General features: G+C 41.6%; 1 protein-coding gene across 1 annotated transcript in view; it reads left to right on the top strand.

Moving 5' to 3' along the window:
* The window catches only part of LOC141073006 (uncharacterized), a 115,558-nt gene that overhangs the window by 56,458 nt on the left and 36,373 nt on the right, over nucleotides 1–22,727 (top strand). The window contains exon 14 of the mRNA XM_073560288.1: nucleotides 10,067–10,089. Within this exon, the coding sequence (XP_073416389.1) occupies nucleotides 10,067–10,089 (23 nt within the window). The remainder of the gene's footprint in view (nucleotides 1–10,066; nucleotides 10,090–22,727) is intronic.

Genomic DNA, 22,727 nt, shown 5'->3' on the forward strand with positions numbered 1-22,727 from the left:
GTGAGATTCAAACGTGGATTCGTCTGTCCATAACACTTTTTTCCAATCTTCCTCTGTTCAATGTCTGTGTTCTTTTGCCCATATTAATATTTTCCTTTTATTTGCCAGTCTCAGATATGGCTTTTTCTTCTGCTCGGAAGGCCAGCATCCCAGAGTCGCCTCTTCACTGTAGACGTTGACACTGGCATTTTGCGTGTACTATTTAATGAAATAGAAAGAAATAGCCAGCTCACCAGAGATCAAGCGCAGAAACTCGGAGCTCCGTGCGGACCAACGTCATAGACCATAGAAGGAAAGTTCTGCTCCAGCTGCTATGTAAATCTTCTTTAATGAAAAACCATAAAAACATACAATGGTGAAGACTCTCCATATAACCACACCACAACAGAGATGACAGGCTACGCGTTTCGACCAGATGGTCTTTGTCAAAGCCATGTTTAAAATTTGCCTTAGATTAGACATATATATGTAGCTTAACGAGTAAAACATCATATAAAAATCACATGATCACATGAGCCAATCCAATTGGACACATGTAATTAAATACAAAATCGACATAGAAGAAAAAAAAAAAAAAACCAAGGGGAAATTCAACAATAGTGCAACAATAGATCATGTCTCTTATTGAGACCGTTTGGATGTCTAGTATTTAAATGGTATATCCAAAATGCTTCCCGAGTAAGGAGACATCGCCTGATGTCTCCCCCACGGGATGACAGGTTTACTTTTTCTATTCCCTGAACTTTAAGGTGTGATGTATTGCGGGCATGGCAATCAATAAAATGTTTGGAAACTGCTGAGACATTCCGTATAAAATTATTTGTATTGCTAATATCATTTAAATGTTCCCTTACTCTTATTTTTAGCTGCCTCGAGGTGCAACCAACATAGGAGAAATCACATTGTTCACAATTAATTTTATACACTATGTTGCTAGAATTGCAATTGATATAATTTTTTATTTTAAAACATGAAGTATGATCATTATTAGTGAATTCCTGAGAAATTTGGGCATATTTGCATATTTTACAAATGTTAGCACCACATTTGTAAAAGCCCTTCACCGTTAACCAGTTTTCTTTAGGCTTGTGATGTGTTAGTAAAAACATGCCGGGGGATAATATACTCCCTAAAGACGGTGCTTTTCTTGACACCACATTAATTCCTGATGATAAAATTTTAACTATTTTTTGTGCTCTAGTTAGGGTCCATTTTGGATAATTGCGATTTGTCAATTTATTGGTAACATGTGCAAATTCCTCTTGCAAGGATTCTTCTGAGCTGCAATTGCGTTTAACTCTGGTGTATTCACCAACAGGGACTGATCTGATTGTATGTTTTGAATGACTGCTCCTTGCATGTAGCATCGTGTTCCCACTGTATGGTTTATGGTGCGTTTTGGTATGAATGATCGCACCATCTGTGACACTCAAACACAAATCCAGAAATGCAATGTTGTTAGAACTGTAGTTATACGTGAATTTGATATTATAGTTATTAGAATTAATATATTTTACAAAAAATAGTGCAAACCAAAGATCGAAATGACTTGCTGGCATCAAGCACAGAAGGGAAAAAAAAGGCAATAACTATGGGAAAAAAACCCTATATATGTTTCCAGTATAGCCCGCAATTCACATCTATAAAAAATATTGTTCACAAGTTTCTACCCATTCTGCACCAGGGTTATGAATTGGTTAAAATTTTATCATCAGGAATTAATGTGGTGTCAAGAAAAGCACCGTCTTTAGGGAGTATACTATCCCCCGGCATGTTTTCACTAACACATCACAAGCCTAAAGAAAACTGGTTAACGGTGAAGGGCTTTTACAAATGTGGTGCTAACATTTGTAAAATATGCAAATATGCCCAAATTTCTCAGGAATTCACTAATAATGATCATACTTCATGTTTTAAAATAAAAAATTATATCAATTGCAATTCTAGCAACATAGTGTATAAAATTAATTGTGAACAATGTGATTTCTCCTATGTTGGTTGCACCTCGAGGCAGCTAAAAATAAGAGTAAGGGAACATTTAAATGATATTAGCAATACAAATAATTTTATACGGAATGTCTCAGCAGTGTCCAAACATTTTATTGATTGCCATGCCCGCAATACATCACACCTTAAAGTTCAGGGAATAGAAAAAGTAAACCTGTCATCCCGTGGGGGAGACATCAGGCGATGTCTCCTTACTCGGGAAGCATTTTGGATATACCATTTAAATACTAGACATCCAAACGGTCTCAATAAGAGACATGATCTATTGTTGCACTATTGTTGAATTTCCCCTTTTTTTTTTTTTTCTTTTTTTTTCTATGTCGATTTTGTATTTAATTACATGTGTCCAATTGGATTGGCTCATGTGATCATGTGATTTTTATATGATGTTTTATTCGTTAAGCTACATATATATGTCTAATCTAAGGCAAATTTTAAACATGGCTTTGACAAAGACCGTCTGGTCGAAACGCGTAGCCTGTCATCTCTGTTGTGGTGTGGTTATATGGAGAGTCTTCACCATTGTATGTTTTAATGGTTTTTCATTAAAGAAGATTTACATAGCAGCTGGAGCAGAACTTTCCTTCTATATACTATTTAATGAAGCTGCCAGTTGAGGACCTGTGAGGCATCGATTTCTCAAACTACAGACTCTAATGTACTTATCTTGTTTCTCAGTTGTGCAGCGGGGCCTCCCACTTCTCTTTCTACTCTGGTTAGAGCCTGTTTGTGGTCTCCTCTGAAGGTGAGTAGTCCACACCGTTGTAGGAAATCTTCAGTTTCTTGGCAATTTCTCACATGGAATAGCCTTCATTTCTAAGAACAAGATTAGACTGTCGAGTTTCACATGAAAGTTCTTTTTTTCTGGCCTTTTTGAGAGTTTAATGGAACCAACAAATGTAATGCTACAGATTCTCAACTAGCTCAAAGGAAGGTCAGGCTTATAACTTCTTTAATCAGCCAATCTGTTTTCAGCTGTGCTAACATAATTGCATAAGGGTTTTCAAGGTATTCTAACCATCCATTAGCCTTCTTACACAGTTAACAAACACAAAGTACCATAAGAACACTGGAGTGATGGTTGTTGGAAATGGGCCTCTGTACACCTATGAAGATATTGCATTACAAACCAGACGTTTGCAGTTAGAATAATCATTTGACACATTAACAATGTATAGTGTATTTCTGAATCATTTAATGTTAGCTTCATTGGAAAAAAACGGCTTTTCTTTAAAAAAATAAAATTTCTAAGTGACCCTAGACTTTTGAACGGTAGTGTAAGTAGGGGAACTCTGCAGGGAATTACCTACTCAGTTGTACGTTGACAGGTGACCCTGCGCCTTTCACCATGTGCGTCCTGTATAGAGCCCGGTGTGCGGGCTATTAATACCGTGCCAGGGGAGCCATTGGACCATAAGTGTGTATTAGGACATGCCCCCGGTACTGACGTCATCGGTCAATGATGCAATTGGACATTTTTGTGCATCCTTGGAAGCGGTATAGTCCGCGCTTGCGCAGTAGCGGTGTCTTCTGGGTCCAGAATAATAAAGGGAACTTAAGTGTGAGGGTCTATTATAATGTGTCAGTGGTTAATGTGACTGAAATGACCTGGTCTTGTTAGGAGGGTTGATCCAGGTTAAGTGAGGTACAGACTTGTCAAAAAATAAACTACCTTGATTGATGTGATTTGTGGAAGGAGAGGAAAAAGGAGGGCAGGGTTATGAAAGGGAAAGGCAGCTAGAATGTATAGAGAAATGTTTTGTGGTAAGTGTAGGAAGGAGGGAGGTGGGAAGGAACGAAAAGGGGGACGAAAAAAGGGTGACACAATGGGGGTGAGGAATTGGAAAGAGGAGAGGGTAAGAAGGGAAGGGACAACTGTGTAGGGGAGTGCAAAGAAGTGTATATGAAGGCACGTTATTTTGTCTGAAATAAAAAAAGGGGGAATTAGGTAAATTAATTCAATAAATTAAGTTCACAATTCAAACCCTTAAGAGGAATTGTATGGATTGTATGGATCCATGGACTCGCGTTGTTGAACAAGTTTAATATGGTTGCCTCCACGTTGGGGTCTAGGTACCTGTTCAAGTACCTGAAACCTAAGTTGGGACACGGTGTACCTAGCGTTGGAGAAGTGATATGGTAATGGAAGCCAGGTAAGAATGATTACTGGGAACTAGGAGAGAAGCTGAAGGCCAGGACCTCCAAGTTGGTGTTTTCAGAAATATTGCCAGTGCCACGAGCATCACTAGAAAGATAGTGTAAGCTTAGGGAGATAAATAAGTGGCTTAGAAATTGGTGCAGGAAGGAAGGGTTTGGGATCATGGAGAACTGAGATGACTTCTCTGTTTGCTACAGGTTCTATGGTAGGGGCGGGCTGCACCTCAATGGGGAGGGTTCAGCTGTGCTTGGGGAAAGAAATGGTCACACGGATGGAGGAGCTTTTAAACTCAGATCTTGGAAAAGGAAGGATCATAGAATTATAGAATCGTAGAGTTGGAAGGGACCTCCTGGGCCATCTGGTCCAACCCCCTGCTCAAAGTAGGATTCGCTAAATCATCCCAGACAGATGTCTGTCCAGCCTCTGTTTGAAGACATCCATTGAAGGAGAACTCACCACCTCCAATGACAGCCTGTTCCACTCATTGATCACTCTAACTGTCAAAGAGATTTTTCTAATATCTAATCTGTGTCTCCTCCCATTCAGTTTCATCCCATTGCTTCTAGTCTTTCCTTGAGCAAATGAGAATAAAGATGATCCTTCTACAATGTGACAGCCCTTGAGATATTTGTAGACAGCTATTAAGTCTCCTCTCCGTCTTCTCTTCTGCAAGCTAAACATTCCCAAATCCTGCAACCTTTCCTCATAAGACAGGGTTTGCAGACCGGTCACCATTCTGGTCGCTCTTTTCTGAACTTGCTCCAGTTTGTTGATGTCTTTTTTAAAATGTGGTGCCCAAAACTGCACACAGTATTCCAGATGAGGTCTGACCAAAGAGAGGAGTAGAGGGCAATAATCACTTCACGTGATCTAGACTGTATGCTTCTGTTAATACATCCTAGAATTGCATTTGCCTTTTTTGCTGCTGAATCACACTGTTGACTCATTCAGTCTGTGATCTATTAGTATACCCAAGTCTTTTTCACATGTGCTGTTGCTTAGCCCTATTCCTCCCATTCTATATATGCTTTTTTCATCTTTATTGCCCAGATGTAGTACTTTGGTTTTTAACAGGGAAAAATGCATTCTGTTAGTTGCTGCCCACTGCTCCAGTTTATTTATGTCTTTTTGAATCCTCTTTCTCTCTTCTCTAGTATTAGCTATCCCTCCTAGCTTTGTGTCATCAGGAAATTTAATCAGTTTACCCTCAATTCCTTCATCTAAATTGTTGATAAAGATGTTGAACAATACAGGGCCCAGGACAGAGCCATTTACAACCACTCTTTGGGTCCGATCACTAAGCCATTTATGAATCCACCTAACAGTTGCCTTGTCCATTCCATACTTAGCCATTTTTTCAATAAGGATTGTATGAGATACTTTGTCAAATGCTTTGCTGAAGTCAAGATATACTATATCTACAGCATTTCCTTGATCCACCCAATCAGTGATTCCGTCATAGAAGGAAATTAAGTTAGTCTGACATGACTTATCAGTTACAAACCCATGCTGACTCTGTTTAATCACTTCATTCTTATCCAGGTATTGACATACATGTTGTTTAATAATTTGTTCAAAGATCTTTCCTGGTATAGAAGTCAGACTCACCGGCCTATAGTTGCCTGGGTCCAACTTCTTCCCCTTTTGAAGATAGAGACAACATTTGCTCTTCTCCAGTCTTCTGGGACTTCTCCTGTTCTCCAAGAATTTTCAAAGATTATGGAGAGGGGTTCAAAAATTTCTTCTGGATAGTTGAACTAATAAGAGAATATATAGAGTAGACAAAGGAAGTGGGACACTAGAGGTTAATGAGGAATTAGGGGGGCTGGGATATGCAAGGAAAGCAGGCAGGTGAGTAGGAGTAACAAATGTGCTAATAATATTAAATGTCTGCTGGCAAATGCAGGAAGTCTAGCAAAACAAAATGAATGAACTGGAGACTGTTATGTCGGTCACAGAATACAATGTGGTGGGCATTACGGAAACCTGGCTTGACGAAAGCCATGACTGGCTGACAAATGTAGAGGGTTACACTATATTTAGAAAGGACAGGAAAGATAAAAAAAGGTGAAGGGGTGTGCATCTTCACAATATCCAAATTAAAACCTATGCTCAATTAAGACATTGGGGGGAGTTACAGCAATGTAGAATCACTATGGGTAAATGTACATGGGGATGGCAATACTGGAAAGCTGCTAATTGGAGTTTGCTACAAGTCTCTAAGTATAGCTGAACAGATAGAGGATTAAATGCTGCAACAAATTAAAAAGTAATTACAAAAATGTCCACAAACAAATAAAGTTGGACAGAGAACTTAACTAATAATTAATACCAGAAAGAACAACCAAGTATAATCCAAAAAATATATAAATGTTTATTCAAAATATTTTTTTCTTTTAAAAATGTTTTTTTTAAATACATCACATCAAAAACAGAGGACACTGAACAGCATATAATATGACATAACCACTGGTATATAAAATACATCATGTATCAAATAATTGCACAATTGCCTTGTTATTCCATGTGTGCAAACTCCGCAATAAAATAAGGTTTATGTGCAAAAAAAACAGTCTACAAAATAACATGGAGGATGGGAGTAAAAAATGTAAATAAAGCACAAATGTACAATGAGAGAACTCCCTTAGGACAAACTAAATGACTGGTGCATACTGAGAGAAAAAAAAAATGCATGTATCATAAAAGTGTATAATTTCAATATGTATGCAAAACAAAACCCCTTGCCAAATGTGTCCAATTAATAACGGGTGCATAAATATAAATAGGACAAATTTCAATGCATGTGCAAAAAAGTGTATTGCCTAGATAAATATGCAAAAAATTAAGTAAATGTGCCCAGAAAAATAATGTGCCCTACACCGTGAACCAGGCATTATGGGCCATAATTAAGCTCCTGTATAAAGACATTTGTGAACTAAAACTTACATCAGACCAGTGGCTGCCAAATTCACCCCAACGCACGTTTCGTGTCTCACTTCATCAGGAGGTGTGTGGACAGGGACGGACAGGCTGGATATATATAGGAACGTGTGTCCAATCAATGTGTATGGCCATAATTAAAACACATGAGGGTATTAGTCATTGATACGTCAGACCATACTATTGGCGCATGCGTCATGAATCTGTAGCCACCATGCTTGCCAGTGATTCAGCGGACGCGGAGAACAAGCAAGCCGCGTCATCATGGAGACGGCGCGTGCGTGCAAGGCTCCCATGTCCACGTCACCAGAGGCAAGGGTTTTTCTTAGGATTTTTCCCTCCTTAGACATGACTATCAATGAGGGGACAACTATTTTATCATCGTGATTGAAGTCGCATCCAACAATATTGCGCTTGGGCTCCCTATTTATATATGTATTAACTATTGAATAAAAATTGGGATTATTGTTTATCATGTCTTTTTGGATATATGGAACTTGGTATAAAATCGGGATCCCTCCACTGTGTCAATATATTTGACCGCTAGGGGGTTCCCTTAGGGAATGTTATTGTCGGTCGTATTAGGCCGGTGATGCACAATTGGGTCTCTTTAAGCCTTGATGGATCATCTAATATACTTTTTATGTCATGGTTGACTAATGTGTCCTTGATATTAGGCTCATGGGGACCGTAATGTAGGGTTCTGGACCGATCCCTTGATTATGGATGGGCTCTCTTGAATGGCCAAAGTGTAGGTGGAATTCTGTGATCCTTGGTTGATGTATCAACCTTAGTTGACCATTTTCTTTATACATCATCCTTCTTCCCTTATCCATATTGGGTGACTATGTCATCTGGGATACGCTTATTACTTATGTAATTAGGTCTTGTTAATTGGGGCACTGTACAGTACTATCCGTGGTCATGACGGTATTCTGGGTATGGTCGGGGCTGTTTTTAGCCCCTTGGTTGGGGAGGGGAGGGGAGGGGAGTGGGAGAGGGGGGAGGGGAGAGATAACAATATCTTTTCTCTTCTCTCTCTTCTTTTCTTTTCCTCCTCCGCTTCCTTCTATTTCTTGGTTTATTGTACTCTTTTCAATTCTGGTTGTGACATTTTTATCCTTGTATCATTATCTTTTTCAATTCTCTTATTCTATGTTTGTGTGCCCCTTCCCTTGTGTATCTGTTATATTGTATTGTCTCATGTTTGTCCATGGGTGCACTGCGCGTTCGGTAGCCCTATGTGTTCCCTTGCTCCCTTGTATAGCTTATGGATATATGGTTCATAGTGCCGCACATTGATCTATTTGTGGCACAACCATTGTAGTGTGCCGGTTTTGCGTTTCATGGGAGAGGTCTATGCGTCCCACTGGACGCATGCGCAATAGAACTCTGGTGGTTATTCACCAGTCTCATGAGGATTACATAGCGCATGCATGGTGGCCATGTTTTCTATGAGACCGGGACGCCGGTCTTTGAATAAGTTCTCTGGATGGAGGGGGCCCTCCCAGGGCACATAAGTGCTTTCACCTGGCCTCAGTAAGGTATTTAAGCAATTTGGACTTTAGCCAGATCACTTCCCCTGATGAAGCCGCACGGGTTGTGGCGACACGCGTAGGGTATGGCTTTGGGTTGAGTACCCACTTGTTGTTATCTCCTTATAGCTTTGCCACTTATTGTGCTTAGTGTGGCGTTTGGATCACTTGGTGGTGGACTCTGGCCATTTTTCTATGTGGCCTATTGTGGCCCATATGCTATATAATGGAGAGTGTATATGATTGTGTGGACTGAATTACTTCTTGCAGTCACAACGTTATATTGGGATTATGTGGTCCTCATGAGCCTAGCTTAAAGGTGGTTGCTGAGATACGTCTCTCATGGTTTGATTGTATATGCATTATTATATCAGCTATATATGTTATACATGTTATATTCAACCATTATATCATTGTGGGTTGCTCATCATGTTTTTATTGTGTTTTTAACATTCTTCTTGCATCAATAAACATTTTCTATTTTCATTGAGTCTAGTGTGCGCTTTTGCAGTGGTGCTTTTTTCTTTTCTCAGAGGCAAGGGTGAGACTCGGGACGCATGCGCACCGGAATGACGCACAGATGACATAAATAACCGTGGAGATAGTAACGTGAACAGAAATGCGATACAATATAAGTGCAATATATTGAACAAGAAAAAAGAAAATAAGAAAAAAAATCATATAAAACAAAGTTATTTTCACAACATGCATTAAAGTGAGCAAAATTGCAGAAACCATTGTACAATGTATCAACCTAATAATAGTGTAATTATAGTTTTTAAATATGAATCATTTTTACCATATTACCAAGGTGACATAAGCATTGTAGAAAAATAATAAAATACAAAAAATATAAATAAAAAAAATAATAAAAATAAAAATTTCAACGTGACAAATCCAACACCAGATGATGATGATCCAATTCTTTTTCCTCGGATACTGGGGAAATTGAGCTCAAGAATTGACAGACCACTGTATCTCATATTCTTAGATTCTCTTGTAACAGGGGTGGTACCACGGGATTGGAGGATGGCTGATGTGGTACCTATATTAAAAAAAGTAAAAAGGTGGATCTAGGCAACTACCTGTTAAGCACAAAAAAAGTGCTGAAAAGCTTGGCTTATACACGAGTATATATGGTATATTTGGGAATACAGAACTGGAAAAGGATTTGGGGATTATGGTTACAAGTAAGCAGATCTAAAGTACTCAATGTCAAGCAGCAGCTGCAAAAGCAAACAAGATTTTAGGATATATAAAAAGAGAGATAAAATCCTGCAATCCCATTGTATTATAACTCCTATATAAATTACTAGTGAGGCCACATCTAGAATATGGGATCCAGTTTTGGGCTCTACATTTTAACCCCTTAACTCCCAGAGATTTTTTGGTTTTACGTTTTCGTTTTTTGCTCCCCTTCTTCCAGAGCCATAACTTTTTTATTTTTCCATCAATATGGCCATGTGAGGGCTTGTTTTTTTGCGGGACAAGCCGCGAGTGGATCGAGATTCCACCCGCGGCTATTGCGGGCACATGTCAGCTGTTCAAAACAGCTGACATGTTCGGGGAAAGATGTGGGCTCACTGCCGGAGCCAACATCAAAGGGAGGGATACTGACATCGGCATACTATTACGCCCAATGTCAGTAAGGGGTTAAAAAGGATATTCAGAAGTTACAATCAGTTCAAAGACAGGCAATTAGATTATTACAAGTCTCAAATGATGAAAGATTGGAAAAGGTGGGTTTGTTTAGCTTAGAAAAAAGACACCTCAGAGATCTCATTTATATGTATAAATACATGTATTGCCATGAAAAAAAGACAACTCAGGGATCTCATTTATACGTATAAATATACAGCTCTGGCAAAAATTAAGAGACCACTGCACAGTTTTATAAAAATCAGTACACCTCATTCTACTTAATGTGCTTCTGATTAGGTGATCACCTGAACCAAATGTTACTGTATATACTCTTGTATAAGCCGATCAGTGTATAAGCCAACCCCCCTAATTTTGTCACAAAAAACTGGGAAAACTTATTAACTCGCGTATAAGCCTAGGGTGGGAAATGACGATGCTACTGGTAAATTCCAAAAATAAAAATACATGCTCCATAATAACATACCGTATGCCCCATATAATGCTGCACAGTGAGTTGCCCCTTATAATGCTGCACAGTCAGTGGCTCCTTGTAATGCTGCACAGTGAGTGGGCCCATATAATGCTGCACAGTGAGTGGGCCCATATAATGCTGCACAGTGAGTGGGCCCATATAATGCTGCACAGTGAGTGGCCCCTTATAATGCTGCACAGTGAGTGGCCCCAATTGCACAGGTAGCGTAAGATAATCCAATTATTTTGCTGCTGCTGCCGATGCCTCAATAAAAAAAAACAAAAAAAAACTGTATACTCACCTCCATTGCTGCCGCTGCTCATCAGCATTGCCGGCTCTGCGTAGGGAAAGTGGACTGACGTACGGACCTGTCTGCAGTGGCAGGGTTCATGTACAGTGTGCTGGACATGGACTGCTGTAGGTGAAGGTGGGAGACAGCTAGATAGAGAAGGATGTTGAAGTACAGGGTTTTTGCCACTAGGGGGAGATCAAGGACAGCAGAAATGAAGGAAGGTGTAGTACTGCAGTTTGGCCACAAGATGGGAGTAGAGAGTTGAGAGCAAAGGACTGAACATCAGCTTAGGGCTTAGGAAACCGCACATGGGGGGCGAGGTTACAGGAACTCTAGGGGGAATTCCCAATGAGGGGGATAAAAGGAAGCTGGAGTTCTAGAAGCGGTCAGTCCAGGGAGAGGCGCTCAGGAGAGAAGCCTGAAGGGAGAGACTGAAGAAGCTCCAGGAAGGACTGACAACAGAGATAGTCAGGGGGTGGCCCCGATGAGAAGAGCCGCAGGACAGGCAAGGCCCCGGGGGTACCAGACGGACGACATACTCGGACTGGTGAAGCGCTGTGGTAGATAGGCCTAGGGCAGCCACAGTGAAAGAGCCGTGAGGGACGCCACTACTACAGGGAAGCTGTCATGATCCAGGTTGGATCTGATAGAGTAAATGCACAAAGTAACCTTTTTTTTCTTTGGCTGTGTGCCAAAGGTGGTTTTGCCCCTGATGGCCATTAGGGTCATTGCACTGTGGTGATTTCAGTTAGTTTTCCCCCAGTGGCGATTAGGGTCATTGCACTCTGGTTACCTTAGTTTGTGCATGTGATTATGCAACAGGTGTGAGGGCTCTATAAAAGAGTATCAGGTGTGTGAATCACGGCTGGTGATAGGTCTTCATTTGCAAGCAAGCCTGGGTGAAGGATGGAGCTGAAGGAGAGTCATGGGCAGCTCAGAGAGAGTCCAGGAGTGGCAGCGATGGTGTCTGCAAGGAGGGCTGGCATGGATTGGTGGAGTCGCAGCGATGGTGCCAGCAAGGAGTGCCTGCATGGCTTGGTGGAGTGGCAGTTGCGGTGTAGAACTGCACTCACTATGCTGGACTTGGTTGCTGAAAGCTGGACTCAAAATGCTGGACTCATTGTCAGAAAAGCTTGACTCATGGTGCTGGACTTTGTCTCTGGACAGCTGCATGGAGGTGGTGGACTCTGTTTCTGGGAGCATAAGCAACAGAGCAAAGCTAAGTGGTGTTTCCCCTGTTTTGTCACTTTTCCTTATGTGTGTTTAGTGCAGTGGTGGGATTAGTTTCCACACCGACCATTTCCCTAGTGAGGGTTTAGGTGCAGGGCGAGCTAGGGTTTAAAGGTATCCTGAGTGGCGCCCGGTGCGGAAACCGGCCTAGGGACCGTTAGGAGTGTAGAGACACTGACTCAGGGGAGTGCAGTAGGTCTCCAACCCCCCCGTTCCCTATCGCAGGGCCCACCATTGTTATTGTTACCAAGGTTTTCCCTTATTGTTTAAATTCGCCTTACTGGAGGCGGGGTTTCCAGCTTTATGTGTTACGTGTATTACCTAAATTCGCCTGTTTGAGGCGGCGTAACCAGCTGCACGTGTTATTATTTAAATTCGCCCCACTGGAGGCGGTGTATCCATAGTCACGCGTGTCATCTAAATCCGCCCCGCTGGAGGCGCTGTGTCCAGCCACGCGTGACCGTGACAGAAGGAAAGTGAAGGTACCCGGGCCTGTGTACGGAGAAGTGTGAAGCTGCTGCGGTGTATTGCTGTGGTCGTCAGGAGGACAGCCAATAAACACGGACCTGTTGGACACAACTCTGTCTCCGTCTTGAGTCTGTTCGCGGTAAGCAGTGGACCACCCCCCACTCTGTACTAGTACCACATCTGCAGTGACTGTTCAGGCAGAGGGCGCATACTAACTACGTCATAGCGTCCTCTGACTTGAATGTCACTGCAGAGGATGCAAGACAGCAGAGCGGAGCACAGCGGTGGAACAAGAGACAGGTGAATATGGCTCCCCCGTCATACCCCTCCTAGTGCAGATCTTTGCAGCCCTCCTGCCTGTTCCATATTCTCGGCGCCGCGCTGCTCTAGCCTCTTCCTGCTTTCAGCGGTCACGTGGTACCGCTCATTAAACTCATGTATATGCGCATATTCATGAGTTTAATGAGTGGTACCATGTGACCGCTGAAAGCAGGAAGAACAGGAGCTCCAAGAGCATGGAACAGGCAGGAAGGCTGCAGGGACCGCGTCAGTGGGGGTGAGTATGATTTCTGACACCTCCGCTCCCCCTCCCTGGCCGACCCCCGGTATATGACTCGTGTATAAGCCGAGAGAGGGGGGGGGGGGACTTTCAGCCCAAAAAAATGGGCTAAAAATCTCGGTTTATACGCGAGTATGTACGGTATTTATTGAAGGAAAGTATAAAAAATTCTGCTGTGGTGATCACAATCTTCCTGCAATAGGACAAGCTGGATGGCAAAACAAGTGCTAGTAATATCCCAAAAGTAATAGGTATGAAAAAAATAACTTTTAACCATGCCAAAGGATTTGAAAAGAAAAGTCTTGAGTGAAGAAAAGAAGGGCTCAATTCTGGATTTACTACCAGAGGGATACAGTGAGTGTCATGTTGCCTCCATCTTTAAAATTTCCATTACAACAAGGTCAAGCAGCAGACATTTGGGACAACAAAGTTACACACCCGCAGAGGGTGAAAACGACTCTCCACTGAATGGGATGACCGTCATCTTATTCGAATGTCACTCAGCAACCACAGGATGACATCAAGTGACCTACAAAAGGAATGGCAGATGGGGTGAAGTGCACGGCAAGAACAGTTCATAACAGGCTCCTAGAGGCAGGGCTCAAGTCATGTAAAGCTAGAAAAAAGCCTTTCATCAATGAGAAGCAAAGAAGAACCAGGCTGAAGTTTGCCAAAGACCATAAGGATTGGACCATAGAGAACTGGAGTAAGGTAATCTTCTCTGATGAGTCTAATTTTCAGCTTTGCACAACACCTGGTCATCTAATGGTTAGACGGAAGGTTAATCTTTGCGAAGGACGTATGAATCAAGCCGCATACAAGGTTATCCTGCAAAATCAGTTGATTTCTTCTGCTCAGGCAATGTTCCTCAACTCTGAGGACTGGTTTTTCCAGCAGGACAATGTGCCATGCGACACAGCTAGGTCAATCAATGTGTGGATGAAGGACCACCACATCAAATCCCTGTCATGGCCAGGCTAATCTCCAGACCTGAACCCCATTGAAAACCTCTGGAAAGTAATCAAGAGGCAAATGGATAGTTACAAGCCATTAAACAAAGAAGAACTGCTTAAATCTTTGTACCAGGAGTGGCATAAGGTCACCCAAAAGCAGTGTGAAAGACTGGTGGAAAGCATGTCAACACGCATGAAAGCTGTGATTAGAAGTCATGGTTATTCCACAAAATATTGATTTCTGAACTCTTCCTGCGTTAAAACATTAGTATTGTTTCTAAATGACTATGAACTTGTTTCCTTAGTATTATTTGAGGTCTGCAAGTACTGCATTTTTTTGTTATTTTGACCATTTCTAATTTTCTGAAAATAAATACAAAATTTAGTGCTTGGATTTGTGACTTGTTGCCCGCATTTTATTTAGTGCACATCAGCCTCATCTATCTGTGGCCTACAAATTGTGGCATTTCAGGTCTCCATTATTTTTTTTTGCTGTGTCTTACCCTACTTCTGTACACTATTTTGCGGTAACAAGCAAAAATACAGGCCACATATTGAACAGTGTGGTACCTCAGTCGCATGCCTCATCTGTCTCTGGCCTCCAACAATTGTTTTTGCTGTGTCTTACCCTATTTCTATACAATATTTTGCAGTAAAAAAAGAAACATACAAGCCACATATTTTACAGTGTAGTATCACCGTTTGACGCCTCATCTATCTGTGGCCTAAAAATTGAAAATTTTGCAGTGGTCTCTTAATTTTTGCCAGAGCTGTATGGATGGACTGTACAGAGGTCTGGCACATGACTTATTCCTTCCAAAGACAATACTAAGGACAAGTGGGAACTCATTACAGGTGGAGGAAAGGCGATTCTGGTAGCTAAATATGAAATGGTTAGAGCAGTCAGACTGTGGAATGCCCTACAGATGCTCAGCAACGACCAGAACATTGCCAGACCCCAGGAGGGACAGAATCTGCTGCCCTGGACCCACGGGCAGTGAGGTGGGCACAGGACTGTGTGAGTACCCCGCCAAAGGGACTAGAAGCGTCCAGATTCCGGCAAGTGAAGTTTCACTACCTTTGCTTGTGAACGGTGACCGCTGCTTTGGCACATGCTGAGACAACAGTGAATAAGAGTAGGGAAAGACCAGGAAGTCTCTATCGTATTTTCTCCAATCACCTCTTTCTACCTCGTTTATCCTACAAAAATAAAAGTTATCCCTGTTGGATTACTTCCTGTGACCCTGGATTGTGATTGCCTGGACTGCAGTGACTGGGAAAAAGAGGTAACTTGTGAGGGGAGTTGTGTCCGTCCTGTCTATTTCTGTACAAGGTCCCGGGGTGTATACTGACTATGGCTTAGTTGACTCAGCTGGGATTACCACCCCGGGCCACCTTGTTACACTACAATGACAGAACACCAATTGAACAGCCTAGCCCTTCTATCAATCAAACATGAGCTTGCCAGACGCCTGAATTTTAAAGATCTGATAACGGATTTTGAGAAACAGAAGCTAAGATGACTGCCTGTTCCACACATATAACCATAGACAGTTATACATTAGTCTATTATTGCCCGTATGTTCCCCTCTGAGAGGCCTTGCCTGACTATAGGTTTACTGACCCAATGTCATAAACATTAGAGAGATATAACATATGTGCTAGTAATGTTTCAGTTATGGGATTTGCACCTATCTGTACCCAAGATTGGAATGGCCCTTTAATATTAGGCCTCAGTTCTTGGCACAGTGTTTGTTTTGCTTATATTTATAATTACGTCCCTTTTTAATATCAGGGCTTATTTCTTAGCTCAATGTGCACTATTGTTTGTTCTTACATTTTTGTAAATACGTATTTATTATTATGGTTCAGTTCCATAGATTGTGTGCAATACTCTTTGTTGTTTTCAGATTGTTTTTCTGACCTCACAAAATCACCTTATTTTTATTGTACTGATTGGTTACATGTGTGTTTATGTTTGTTGGTTTCTTGTTTTGTTATTTGCACATTAGTTTTGCACTTTACATAATTGACCACAGGATTTAACTACATTACTCTTATGAATAATAGATTTAGTTAGCAAAATGTTTTTTCTTTTGAATCAGATAAATTTGTATTAACAAAATTCAAACAGAGAACAAAGTCCAGATATTACAATGTCCAACAAGGTCGCATATTTTCAATTACAGCGCATTCCCTCCCTCCCCCCTTATAGAAAAAACAGCATCATATACTCAGAAGTACGTCATCCTTTCAGGATCATCGTCTCTCCACCCACGGTGTCCACAATTAAGTGAACATTTTTTCCCTTTTTCTCTTGGCATAAATACCTTTTTCCATATTTACAATAAAGTCTGATTGTCTAATAAATTCTTGTATCGTCGGCGGTTCTTCATTTATCCAGTGCCTGGCTATTAATTTGCGTGCAATGTATAACAATCTAGCTATCCCCAATTTGAACTGATTTTGAATCTGAATCTACTCCACATAACCCAAAATACAAACCACAGGATCCCTCTCAATTCTACAGTCATACACTCCCTCTATAGTGTTAATAACCACTGTCCAGTCTGGAGCACTGCCACAACATGTGTAAGATCCCGGCCCCATCAGCCTGGCAATGAGGGCATCCAGAAGTCAGTCTCAGTCCTGCGCTAAATAGTCTTTCAGGTGTCCTATATACTCTATGGAGCACATACATTTGTGAGAGTCTACCTGGCTCACTCAGTCACAATTGGGGTATACAGTTAGGTCCATATATATTTGGACAGAGACAACATTTTTCTAATTTTGGTTCTAGACATTACCACAATGAATTTTAAACAAAACAATTCAGATGCAGTTGAAGTTCAGACTTTCAGCTTTCATTTGAGGGTATCCACATTAAAATTGGATGAAGGATTTAGGAGTTTCAGCTCCTTAACATGTGCCACCCTGTTTTTAAAGGGACCAAAAGTAATTGGACAGATTAAATAATTGTAAATAAAATGTTCATTTCTAGTACTTGGTTGAAAACCCTTTGTTGGCAATGACTGCCTGAAGTCTTGAACTCATGGACATCACCAGACGCTGTGTTTCCTTCTTTTTGATGCTCTTCCAGGCCTTCACTGCGGTGGTTTTCAGTTGCTGTTTGTTTGTGGGCCTTTCTGTCAGAAGTTTAGTCTTTAACATGTGAAATGCATGCTCAATTGGATTGAGATCAGGTGACTGACTTGGCCATTCAAAAATATTCCACTTCTTTGCTTTAATGAACTCCTGGGTTGCTTTGGCTTTATGTTTTGGGTCATTGTTCATCTGTAGTATGAAACGACGACCAATCAGTTTGGCTGCATTTGGCTGGATCTGAGCACACAGTATGGCTCTGAATACCTCAGAATTCATTCTGCTGCTTCTGTCCTGTGTCACATCATCAATAAACACTAGTGACCCAGTGCAACTGGCAGCCATACATGCCCAAACCATCACACTGCCTCCGCCGTGTTTTACAGATGATGTGGTATGCTTTGGATCATGAGCTGTACCACGCCTTCGCCATACTTTTCTCTTTCCATCATTCTGGTAGAGGTTGATCTTGGTTTCATCTGTCCAAAGAATGTTCTTCCAGAACTGTGCTGGCTTTTTTAGATGTTTTTTAGCAAAGTCCAGTCTAGCCTTTTTATTCTTGATGCTTATGAGTGGCTTGCACCGTGCAGTGAACCCTCTGTATTTACTTTCATGCAGTCTTCTCTTTATGGTAGATTTGGATATTGATACGCCTACCTCCTGGAGAGTGTTGTTCACTTGGTTGGCTGTTGTGAAGGGGTTTCTCTTCACCATTGAGATTATTCTGTGATCATCCACCACTGTTGTCTTCCGTGGGCGCCCAGGTATTTTTGCATTGATGAGTTCACCAGTGCTTTCTTCTTTCTCAGGATAAACCAAACTGTAGATTTTGCCACTCCTAATGTTGTAGCAATTTCTTGGATTAGTTTTTTCTGTTTTTGCAGCTTAAGGATGGCTTGTTTCACCTGCATGGAGAGCTCCTTTGACCGATGTTTCCTTCACAGCAAAACCTTCCAAATGCAAGCACCACACCTCAAATCAACTCCAGGCCTTTTATCTGCTTAATTGAGAATGACATAACGGATTGCCCACACCTGTCCATGAAATAGCCTTGGAATCAATTGTCCAATTACTTTTGGTCCCTTTAAAAACAGGGTGGCACATGTTAAGGAGCTGAAACTCCTAAACCCTTCATCCAATTTTAATGTGGATACCCTCAAATGAAAGCTGAAAGTCTGAACTTCAACTGCATCTGAATTGTTTTGTTTAAAATTCATTGTGGTAATGTCTAGAACCAAAATTAGAAAAATGTTGCCTCTGTCCAAATATATATGGACCTAACTGTATATTCCATAATCGCCTCCCACTTATCCTCTTCTATTGGCCCCAATTTGTCTTCCCACTTCTCTTTAGCCTTAATCAGGTAATTAGTTAAAAAGGTGTGCATTAAGTCCTTATAAATACCTGACATAACTCCTTTTGTTTCCCCATCACTACACACATACTGTAGTCCACATATGTCTTTTTGGAGCCTCATAGAAACCGCCACTACCGTCCACAGCTAGAATATTGGATTTCTCCCAATTGATTTCCAGGCCCGACATAGCCCCAAATTTCCCAATGATGCTCATCACACCCTGCAAGGATTCATCAGGGTTGTCCAGGAAAGGCAGCACATCATCTGCATATAAAGCTATTTTTTCCTCTAAAGGTCCATATTTAAACCCCCTGACCTAGGCTGCCTTTCTAATCGTCTGTGCCAGGGGCTCCACCGCCAATGCAAAAAGCAGCGGAGACAGTGGACACCCCTGTCTGGTCAACCTATGAAGAGCAAATTGTCTGGATGTCTGCCCATTAACTCTGACCCTAGCAGTTGGGGATGTGTACAACAGCTGTATCCATGATATGAAGGTTGGTCCAAATCCCAAGCACTCCAATACCTTCCAAAGATAACTCTATTTGATACTGTCAAATGCTTTACGCGCATCCAATGATACTACTACTCTATGACCCCCGTTATCCGAGGCAGCTGCAGGTTAAGGTAGAGTCTAAGTATGTTTGTCGATGTAGTCCTGTTCAACATAAGTCCAGATTGATCGGGGTGGACAAGGTCTTGCACCACACTCATTAATCGGTTGGCCAGAATTTTTACATCTGCCGTCAGCAACGAAATGGGTCTGTAGGACTCTGCCAACTTCGGGTCTCCACCTTCCTTAGGGATGACGACTACCACAGCCTCCCTCATGGACAACAGCAGTGCACCACACTCCAAAGCCTCCTCAAAGACCGCCTTTAGTCTAGTTGCTACCATCTCAACCAACTGTTTATAGATCTCGCCCGGAAGTCCGTCCGCCCCTGGAGCCCTATTATTTGTCATAGACATTATAGCTATTTCAACCTCCTCTTGTGTTACAGGCTCTTCCAATCTCTTCCTGTCACTCTCTACAATCCGAGGGAGTACCACCGCCCCAAGAAACCCTTTCATCTCTGCAGATGAGGCTCCTGACTTAGAAGTATATAGCTGCTCGTAAAACCGACTAAAAACTTCCCGTATATCCTCTGTATCCACCACCTCCATCCCCTCATCCATCTTCAGCTTGTATACAAATGAGGATTTCCTCTGTGCTGCTGCCACTACTGATAGCAAATGCCCCACCCTTTCTTCCTCATTGTAGAATTGTGCCTTCTGGAAAGCTCTTTTCCACTCTATTCTCTTTATATATAGTTTGATGACTCCCTCCTGAGCTTCCTTGAGCCCGTTCTGACTCTCCACTGATGGGTTCACTATCAGTTCCCTTTCTGCCCCTTCTAAAGCTTCCATCACTGCCCAGTCTTCCGATCTAGTTTTAGAAACTAAAGACCCCTCAAATATGCCTTCATGGCATCCCACACCACTCACCTGTCAGCACTACCTTCGTTAATCTGGCCAATATTTGTCTAGCTCCCCCTTTATTGCTTCCATATTAATATGTTCTATCCATAGTGGATGGAGCCTCCACTCACGCCCCTGTCTAGACCTTCCCCCCATCTTTTTAATAAGCAACTCCAGAGGCTTATTGTCCGAGATCACTCTCAGAAGATATTCCACTCCACAAATCGATTGTGTCAATAATTCATTATCTAGCACCAGATCAATTCGCGAGAGAAATCCATGAGTAGCAGGAGTAACACACCACATCCTCATTTCTTACCCGCCACAGATCTATCATTCCAAGCTGTTTCACATAGTTCCCAAATGATGTCAATTTTCAGTCGAATTTTCCTATTCCCTGTTTATGTCTGTCCCATCCCTCATCCATCACATTATTAAAATCGCCAATAATTAACAAAGGTAACCCCGCACCCCTTTTGTACAACTCTATCACCTCCTGGATCTTCCCTGAGTATGGAGGTGGTATGTACATGGCCACTATACATAGCAATTGTTCATAAATTTTGCAAATTAAAAAACGTATTGGCCTTCACTGTCGACATGGCTTTCAATTTCCTCAAAGGGTGTGGACGCTTCCATCATTACCTAGACCCCCCCTAGCGTATGAAGAGTACATAGAGTGATATGCCTTCCCGATCCATCTTGTCTTCAATATCTCCACATTTTCCCTAATCAAATGTGTCTCTTGAAGGCATATCAAATCCGGCCCCCCCTTCATAATATAGTCCAAAATCGCCACTCTTCGCCTTCCATCAGACAATCCCATCACATTCCAATTAATAGTTTTAATCTTATCACGCACCATATTCTCCTATATGCATACATTCCCAATCCCATAGAGGACAGTTCTCCCAAGAACCCCTAGAACAACCCATAGCCTGAAGGGCTTCCCCCCTCCCTCCCCACTGTTGAACATAACAAACCATTACCAATGTGTTTCTCCTCTCTAAACCAGAGAGTGGGTAACTCTATACCTAGCCAACTCACAAACGTTATCTCGAAATTTCAAATTACTTTCAATCCCTCCATTTCTCCTCCGCTTATATGTGCTATCATCTACAGTCCCTCCAGCAATCATGATAACTAGAAGCAGGAACAAAAATTCTCTATATAAGAGCACCATCCATCTTTCCTCTTTCACAAGTATACGACACGCCAGGTCTCTCAGCGCATCTTCTCACTTCTCCCTTCCTTTACTAGCTCTGATCCTTCAAGTCCAGCCACTTAGTTGCCTCCTCCAGAGTTGGAAAAAAATGAACAGATCCCAGGGCCACAACCTTGAGCTTAGCAGGATACAAAGTAGGGTACGCCAGTTCCATATCTCTCAACCTTTTCTTCACCCCACCATACCGCATTCTTTGCATCTCAACCTCAGCTGAGTAGTCGGGGTATATAGTGCTCATCAGTCACAGTATATAGTGCACATCAGTCACTGTATATAGTGCCCATAATGTCCTAACAAAAAAAAATTTTGGTTCCAAAATTGTGCTGATGTAAAGTAAACATGTGGGAAATGTTACTTATCAAGTTTTTTGTGTGCTGTATCTCTGTGATTTAAGGGCATAAAAATTCAAAGTGGAAAATTGCGAAATTTTCAAAATTTTCGCCAAATTTCTGTTTTTTTTCACAAATAAACGCAAGTTATTTGAATGAAATTTTACCACTAACATGAAGTACAATATGTCACAAGAAAACAGTGTCAGAATCACCGGGATCCATGGAAGCATTTCAGAGTTATTACCTCATAAAGGGACAGTGGTCAGAATTGTAAAAATTGGCCCGGTCATGAACGTGCAAACCACCCTTGGGGCTTAAGGGGTTAACAACTAGTCACACCCCTGGCCACGCCCAACCGCACCCATAAATCACTGCTGATCACAGTAACTGGTACGGAGGGCACAGTGGTTGGCATTATGGGCACAGTGGCTGGTACTGTGGGCACACTGACAGGTACTGAGGAAAAGAGAGAAAGAAAAGAGAGAGAGAGAAAAAAGAAAACGGAGAGCAAGAGAGAAAGAAAGGACAGAGAGAAAGAAGAAAGAACATAGAGAGAAAGAAAGAGGGGAAAGAAAGAACAGAGAGAAATAAAGGGGAAGGAAAGAAAGAAAGAACAGATAGAAAGAAAGAGGGCAAAGAAAGAAAGAACAGAGAAAAAGAAATAAAGAACACAGAGAGAAAGAAACGGGGCAGAAAAAAAGAACACAGAGAGAGAAAGAAAAAACAGAGAGAGAAAGAAAGAGGGGAAAGAAAGAACAGAGAGAGAACAGATAAAAAGAAAGAACATAGAGAGAAAGAGAAAGTAAGAACAGAGAGAGAGAAAGAAAGAGGGGAAAGAAAAAAGATCAGAGAGAAAGAACAGAGAGAGAAAGAAAGAGGGGACAGAAAAAAAGAACAGGAGAGTGAAAGAAAGAAAGAGGGGAAAGAAAAACAGAAAAAGAAAGAGGGGAATGAAAGAAAAGAGAGAAAGAAGTAAAGAAAGAGAAAGAACAGAGAGAAAG

The sequence above is a fragment of the Dendrobates tinctorius genome, unplaced genomic scaffold (assembly GCF_039654945.1).
Source record: "Dendrobates tinctorius isolate UK_male_01 unplaced genomic scaffold, ASM3965494v1 ptg000294l, whole genome shotgun sequence".
NCBI lineage: Eukaryota > Metazoa > Chordata > Amphibia > Anura > Dendrobatidae > Dendrobates > Dendrobates tinctorius.